Below are 8,110 nucleotides of genomic sequence, written 5' to 3' on the forward strand. Positions count from 1 at the left end.
TGTCACCTAACATATGCCATTGACCCATTATCCATAGAAATCAGACTCCAGAACTATCTTCCTCTGCTGCTGGTCTCCCTCTGTATCCATCTGTTCTCTGTTTTCCTCCAAGTCATAAGACTTGGAAAATTCAGGTAGAGAGAATAAATACAAGATGATACAGATAAACAAGGATACAACTGATAAAGCTTTTTATGATCTAAAGACAATAAATAGCTAATGACTTAGAAAATTATTTGCAGACTTATCCAGTCAAATGGGTCATGGGTCACTAAGATACATCAACTTATTGCTCCCTAATTATCATCAGATTTCTGTGCCTTAAAGTGCTATTAATTAAAATTCACCTGATTCAAATTGGTAATGTCTCATTTACTTACTCAAACACATTCCGAATGATAATTTTATACAAGCTACTGACTCTATTTTACAGAAGAGGACAAGCTGAAAGTAAATATTTAAAATATCTTGGGAAAATCTTAAAGATCTACTCTATAAAATATTTATGCTTTAAGACTGTCAAAATATATTTATTCTCCAATGTAGAACAATTTAAAAAGTAGTATGCTTTTAAAACTGACAACACAGCCAATTTAAAGAAAACTAGTGACATGTTAAAAAGAAACTGACCAAATAAAGTATATAAAACCCCAACAACAATGTATTTATTTCAAACTGTCACAAATTAGATAGCTGGGTGGAGAGACCACACAATTCTGAACAAATGTTATTTTTATTATAAAATTCTTACTATACTAATGGCCTACAATAGTAAGGAAGCTAACAGAATAATAACTGAGATAAGAGAATAAAGATTAAAACTCTCCCCCAACACACACACACATCAAGAGCTTTCTGGAATAAGAATAGATTATGTTCTAAAGTTTTTAAAACATGAATGCTTTCACTAAAAATGTCTTCTAGACTGTGACAACATGAGTAATGTAAAGTAGTTGTAGCTCTCTCTGCAATATATGATTCGGTGTATGCATTTTCCTTCTGTAGTTAGCCACTCTGCTATACCAAATAAGAAAGTGTGAGCTTCAAGACCATCAGCCAACAGCCACAGGACAGTGGGTGAGCTCCATGGACACATCCCCCAACAGCTTACACACTAGTCATCACAGCAGTAACTAAGTTAAGGGAACTCATAAAATAAATAACAGCACAATACACTGTAAAAAGTTATTGCAATTATAGGTATTTGTTCCTTATGATAAAAGAAGCTACCCTGTTGTGTGTCAGTAAAATCTGAGTAGCTATTTATAAGTTTAAAAATTCAGGACATGAAAAAGAAAAATTAAAGCCTTGCTTACTAGTTTTTTCTTTAGTCCTTTAAATAAACACAGCGGTAATTTATATGTCTTGGTATATACCTTTACAATCTCATGGTAAAAGCAGGGCATGGTGGTGCACACCTGTAATCCCAGCAGCAAGGGAGTCTGAGGTAGGAGGATCGTGAGTTCAAAGCCAGCCTTATCAACTTAGTGAGGCTCTAAGCAACTCAGTGAGACCCTGTCTCTACATAAAATACAAAATAGGGCTAGGGATGTGGCTCAGTGATTGAGTGCCCCCGAGTTCAATCCCTGGTACAAACAACAACAACAAAAACTTCATGGTAAAATATATTATCAGACAAAAATTATAAACTTAAAAGAATTGAGTAAAATGAGTATTCAACTTGTATTTAAAGAAAAAAGGGATAGAAGGAGGATCTTATTTTTCAATTCAAGTAAAGAAATATCAATCTTCCTTAAGATTTCAAAATTAGTCAATTTAATAAGATGAAAGTGAAATTGGCTTAAGTAAAAAAACAAAAGGAGGGAAATCACCAAAAACAGTATCTGGGACTTTAAAACCTAAGTTGAAACTATTACAACTATTTAGTCTTCAAAAGTCCAAAAGTCTCAAAATCAAATATACTGTTAATATTTTCAGTCAAATAAAACCAAAACAACTTAACAAAAGAAACAAACTTCATCACGCGGAGGGAATGTGCATCTGTTGATTAAATAACCTAACATGTTTTTTAAAATCCTGTTTACTAACCATTTTATATATCAAACATATGTCCTTTCCTCAGAGCAAATGAGAGGGAGGGTGGCAGGGGTGATGGGATGAAGGGCTATGTATATATTTCAAAGTTTTAATCTTTACAAATACTGGAAATTAGTTATGCTTCCCAAATATTGACAGGTCTCAATGTCCACAAACACTGGAACTGTTACCCCCACCCCCATGCCCATTAGTTTAAGCCAAATCACATCTTTACAAGGAACTGGAAAACTTCCTCTTGCTAATCTGATGCCAAACACCATTTTCCAAGAGGACTCAGAGTTCATCATTCATTATGCACTTTGTTGTCTTTAAAGTGTTCAAAATTTTCCTTCAGAACATCCCAGAGAAATCAAGAAACTGTATCTCTACCAAGTATGCAACTATTGTATATTTAGTACAATTGAAAAGACTTCATCTCTTGGGCTCAGACAGCACCTGTCATAAATTGGCTAAGAAAAGCAGTTCAAAGCAAGCTGTTCTTCAGGCACAAATACCTCTTCTATGAACTAGGGTTGAGTTTTAAATGAATTTTGAAAAAAAAAACAAAGTCACAACCCAGAGAAAAACATGTCTTGTATGCATTATGATTAAATTAAAAAAAAAAAACTTTCAGGATTTAATTGCCATCTCAAACTTATTCTTAGTTCCTCACACTTAAAAAAACAGTTATTTAAAAAATTATATATAAAAAGGCCTGAATTATGAACATTTCCCAATGATTATCAGAAAGCTAACTATGCAATGTACAAATCCAAGAAAAATTCAAAATAAGTCCCATCTTTCTTACAACTCAAAACATGCCAGGCAGCATTCAGGTACACAACTGTGACTCCCAATATTCTGGCAAAAGGTAACAACACTGCACATTTTAAATCACAACAGTCATAACCAGTGTTATTAAAAAGGCAATGCTGTTGGTTAAGATGGGCAGATGCCTGTACATCATGGCCTACAGTGACATTTCAATATAAGAGAAAATATTAATAAGGCAAAGATAGCGTAGCACTGGCTATACACAAGACCATCAGCATTGCTGTATATCAGGTCTTAAGCCTAGAGAAAGGTCTTTAAAGGGTCTTTAAAATGCTACTCACTCTCTATATGAAAATTGTATTCTGTCCTGAGTCTGAAAAAAAAATCTGAATTTTCAAGTAACTTTCTTTCATATAAGTTTATATATAAAATACCCAAGAACAAAACACAGTTCTCTGTCTTTGTAGGCTCATGTACTGCCTAGCACAAAGTCAGCTTTCATATAGTAGGTGCCCACTAAGTGCTGCCTAGATTCAGTTACTTTTCACAGCACATTCTTAAAAAGCAAATGAAAACACATTAAAAAGGAAACAACAATCCCTTGAGGGCAACACTGGGGTGGGGGGTGGAGGGCTAAGGCAACAAGTGAAAATGATATATTTGTTTTTCATTACTGCTCTGACCTTGCATCAATAGGAGGGGCAGGAAACATTTTTATTAGTAAACTAAGCCTTAGACAAAGACCAAAACCCAATGTAAACAACTATTCTTCTGGATCTTCTATTGAAAGGTCAAGGTAAATCTGGATAAAGAAATAACAATATTAAGGAATAACAGATTTTTAAGTCCTGACCATATTTTTAAATATTTTTTCTGTAATAAATTTTAATATTTTTAATAAAAATAACTAAATGCCTGAAATTACTGTAATCTACAAAGATTCCTCCTCCTGCTCAGATCCGAGAGCTATTTAAGATATAAAATTAGCAAAAAAGAAAAAAAAACCACTGTATTAAAATGAACAGTCTTTATTTACTAACACTTGTGGTTAGCATGGCATATCAAAAAAGAGTGGAAATTCTTTACCATCTTAAAACAGCACATTATTTCTTTGTTGGAAAACTTACACAATAAAATTGGAAATGCAAACAGCCATCCAGACTAGGTTCCTAAACTATCTTGAAAAGACCAACATCATTTCAGATGTAGTCGAGGGTTTTCCTATCAAAAAATTCTAACTTTCACTAGCATATGTGTGTTTGTTAATTCCTCTACTCAAGCCTTAACTCAAGCTGTGTATGCCCAAGATTCATTTTTCCCTGCTTGTCTCTCTCTCCTTCCTATGACAGTGAATCTCTGCTGCTACAGCTTCTATTATCAGTTTGTTGTATTGTTGTAATTCAAGATCTGAAAAACTCATCAAAAAAAAAAAGGAGGCACCAAACTGAAAGACAAATTTATTCAATAATTTTAATCTAATTTTTATGTCTGAGGTAGCACAATACATCATTTTCAACCTTAGCATAATACTTTTAAAAACAAAGTTTACTGAGATACAATTCACATACCATAAGAGTCACTAATTTAAAATGTACATTTTAACAGTGATTTGTATAAAGAATTGTGCAACCATCACAACCAAGGAAGTTTAAAACATTTTTATTACCCCCAAAAAGAAACCCTATATCCATTAGCAGTCACTCCTCATGCTGTCTTCCCTCAGCCCCTGGCAACCACTATTTTCTATCTCTATGGATTTGCTTATTCTGGACATTTCATACAAATGGAATCACACAAGCTGTCATCTTCTATAACTGACTTCTTTCACTTTTTGTAATGTTTTTAAGGTTCATCTATTCAACTTTATTTCTTAATGTTGAAATTTTCCAATCCTTTTGACAAATCAAACATATGGCCTTTTACATTTGATCCCCACACTACCCCTCCACAAAATACTGTTTGCTTGCTATTTTCCTCTAGAGATGCTAAACTATAATTTGCTATTTGCTACTTTGGAAACTTCTTATTCTGGATTCTCCTTCTGGTAGATAATAAAACACTATTTTAAACACCAACAATTCACATACCTATATTTCTCTGACAATAGAATATATGCCTGGGGCAAAAAGATGACTAAATCTGTTTAAGAGATGGCCACTATAAATTTAAAAAAAAAAGCCTGTTGATTTTAAAAAAGAGAACAGCCATGAGATTATTTGGCTGTCACTTGTAACTTCCAAACCTCCTTTATTTCAAAGATCTGCTCAAGTAGAGTTACACAAAGCAAGCATGTCCATATGACTTCTACATCTTTTAAGTTAAAAATGCCACACTGCTGTCGCTATCAAAAAAGAAGTCACTAATCCCTAAATATGTCAACACAATACCTGCAAGTGAACCAACAACACCCCAATCTACTACTCCTCTCCGGAAAAAAACTCACTTGCTTTCTTTTAAGTGGTCTAGCACCTTTCAGACTAAAAACTAAAGGAATGTTCATACATACAAGATTAAATCCTCAAAGCTACAGAGAGGAGGGAGGGGAAGGTACTGACTCAGGACTTCAGCAAAACATAATCAGAATTTGGGGTGCCTTCTGGCCATCTATCAGGATTTAAGGAATTACCATTTTAAAAGAATCCTTGGGAAGAGTCTGGGTGAGGTGGGATTAAAAACATACATAAACACACACTTTCCCCTCTTATGTTCTTAAGAAGGCACCTTTTACAAAGAATCTTCAGAAGAATGCTCCAAATAACAAGACATCCTATTTTAAGATGGCCTGCATCCTGTCTGGGAGGAGAAAGGCCATCCACTGCTACTTTGAATTTCAGAATTCATATTAAATAATAAAACTACATATTTCAACAGTATGTCATAATAAAATGTATTAGCTCTCCCATGTCTTCTGAATTATATTTATTTAGCTTTTAAAGGCTAGAAACCTTCTTTTGTGCCCCCCCAAACACCATTAAACGCATGAATAGAAGGCCCCCCCCGCCCACCCCAGTAGAAGGGAGTTGGAAGCCTTTCGCCCAATCCAGTATGATAAAAGTTCAGAAAAAACAAAGACCAGAGGAGCCCAGATTTGTGGAAGTCCCATCCCCCAGCTGTCTAACTCTATGCAGTAAACACAGCTAATTCTGCAAAGATCTACTCTTCCTCCATCGTGGACTCATTTCTTACAAGACGTTTAAGGATTTGTTTATTAAAACACCCTTTCTGATTTTTCCCTGTGATGGAGCCACACAGCCCCCGCTGCCTGTTTCTCCCCCTCGTTCCTCAAGGCTCAGTCGCGATTTTTCAAACTTAGTAGGCACCACCTGCATACTTCGGCAACTATTACTCACCAACACGCCCTCACCCTTCCCAGCCCCAGTTCTGCAACTGCATTTAAACTTTCAGTCGTGTTCAAGTTACCCTACCATCTCAAATGTACCAAGAGTACGCCATACTTTATTTATTTATTTATTTTTGTAGAACAAAACCCCCTCCTTTTCCTGCCGCCACATACCATGGGGAGTTCTCATTCTCTATGTCCCGGCACTTGCCTACCTACCCCTACCGACACCACCAAAACAAAAGCTATCAGATTGCAAGAGATAGCTAGTATGGGGCAATATTGCTTATTAACTACGTACAAAGGAAGTGTGGGGCGGGGGGTTGGCAATGCAACAAAACTCTGGCCACAACAAAACCAAGGCCAGGGCTTTGCGCTCGCAAAACAAAACACCCTCCCCCCGCCGCCGAAGATCCTGGAGCTCCCTACACGACAGCGCACGACACCTCTTTTCATGGCCAGGCATCTAGACGTCCCCGTGTGGCCGTAGCTACACTCCGCGTTGCGAGCACGTGTGTGAATGCCCGTCGGCTCCGACCACTCATCCACTAACGCACACGTGGACGCTACCCTGCCATCCCCCAGACCTTTAGGGAGGAAAAAAAGGCATCCACAAGCTAGGTAAAAAACTGAAACAGCCCCTGAACCCTCTGAACTAGGGATTCGGTCGCACGCCCCCGAAAAGCCTGGGTGATGAAGTTCCCGACCACACACTTTCCTAGGGACGGACCAGGATGAGGGAACCCCCCCCCCAATACACACACACACACACACACACACAAGCCGAATCCTCTAAAATGATGGCAAAGACCAGGAACCCAAGGTGCCTGGAGGAGCAAAGCAAGTTGTGCTACTGGAGGCCTCCCCGGGATATTTGGAAACGTGTCCTGGGGCTGCGGGGACTCTCTGCCGGGTACTTTTCCCTCGAGGACAACTGGCACCCGGAGAACGGAGAACGAGCGGCTCCCCGATCCCCACCACCACGCACCCTATCTGCTCCAGCAGCGACGCACAGCACAACCAAGGGTACTGTCAGCACTGTCTGTGTGCCACGCTGGGGTCAGCGGTGTGTGCCGAGCGGCCCGCGCATTAGGGAGGGGCGAAGTGAGAGTGGAATGGGCCCGGGGGCTGCGGGTCCGCCCGGTGCCAACTTCGCTACCAGGTCCCAGGTCCTAGCCCGGCCACTAAGCCGCCAGGGACTGAACACTGCCCACCCACCAGGCCGCGGGACAAGGCTCTCAGGACCACGAAAGAGAAAGCCCCGAGCCCTTCCCGCGCGGGATGCGCTGAGCTCGGGCCCGCGGGGCTCCAAACCAAGAAGCTCGGGCCCCAAGTCCGCTCGGGCCTTCCGGCAGAGCCCCCTCCGCGCCCCGCCCCGCCGCTCCCGAGCCCGGGGGCCCGACAGCTGCGACGGTGGCAACTCCGGTTTCGCATACAGGGCGCAGCCCCTCAGAGGAAAAGTTCCCGAAGTGGCCGCGGGCACATACTCACTTTCTCCACTCGTCGGCCAGAGCGAGAGCGCCGCGGAGAGGAACAGGAGCCCCCACAGCGAGGTCGGGGACCCTCCTCCGGAGCCAGACTTCATTCTTTTTATTTGGGACGAAATTCCCCTTTTCTCAAAAAAAAAAAAAAAGGAAAAGAAAAAGAAAAGAAGAAAGTCTCCAACTCAGTCTTCGCCCCACCTCCAAAAAAAAAAAAAAAAAAAAAAGGTGAAGGAAACAATACTTCGAAGGCGGCGCCGGCCCGGGGGCCCAGCGGACAGCGCTGACAGGGCGGGCGGCGGCGCGGGGCGGCCCCTCAGCGCCGGCCCCTCAGCGCCGGCAGCAGCGGCCCAAGGCTCGGCTGAGTCGGGAACCCAAGGCGCGCCGGGGCGGGATGTCGGCGTCGTCGGCCTCCATTTTCAAACCCAGAGAGGCAAAAGACGGGTAAAACTGCTAAGAAAAGGGGCAAAGCCAAAAT

At 40.5% G+C, this 8,110-nt stretch overlaps 1 protein-coding gene across 1 annotated transcript in view; it reads right to left on the reverse strand.

Annotated features, from left to right (window-relative positions):
* Window positions 1-7,905, reverse strand: part of LOC308633192 (insulin-like growth factor 1 receptor) — a gene marked incomplete at its 3' end in the record, with an annotated part of 53,038 nt that extends 45,133 nt beyond the window's left edge. The window contains exon 1 of the mRNA XM_081265734.1: window positions 7,643-7,905. Within this exon, the coding sequence (XP_081121860.1) occupies window positions 7,643-7,736 (94 nt within the window). The 5' untranslated portion in view covers window positions 7,737-7,905. The remainder of the gene's footprint in view (window positions 1-7,642) is intronic.
* Window positions 7,906-8,110: the final 205 nt, after the last annotated feature.

This window comes from Spermophilus citellus (genome assembly GCF_964194105.1).
Source record: "Spermophilus citellus genome assembly, chromosome: 14".
NCBI classification, from domain to species: domain Eukaryota; kingdom Metazoa; phylum Chordata; class Mammalia; order Rodentia; family Sciuridae; genus Spermophilus; species Spermophilus citellus.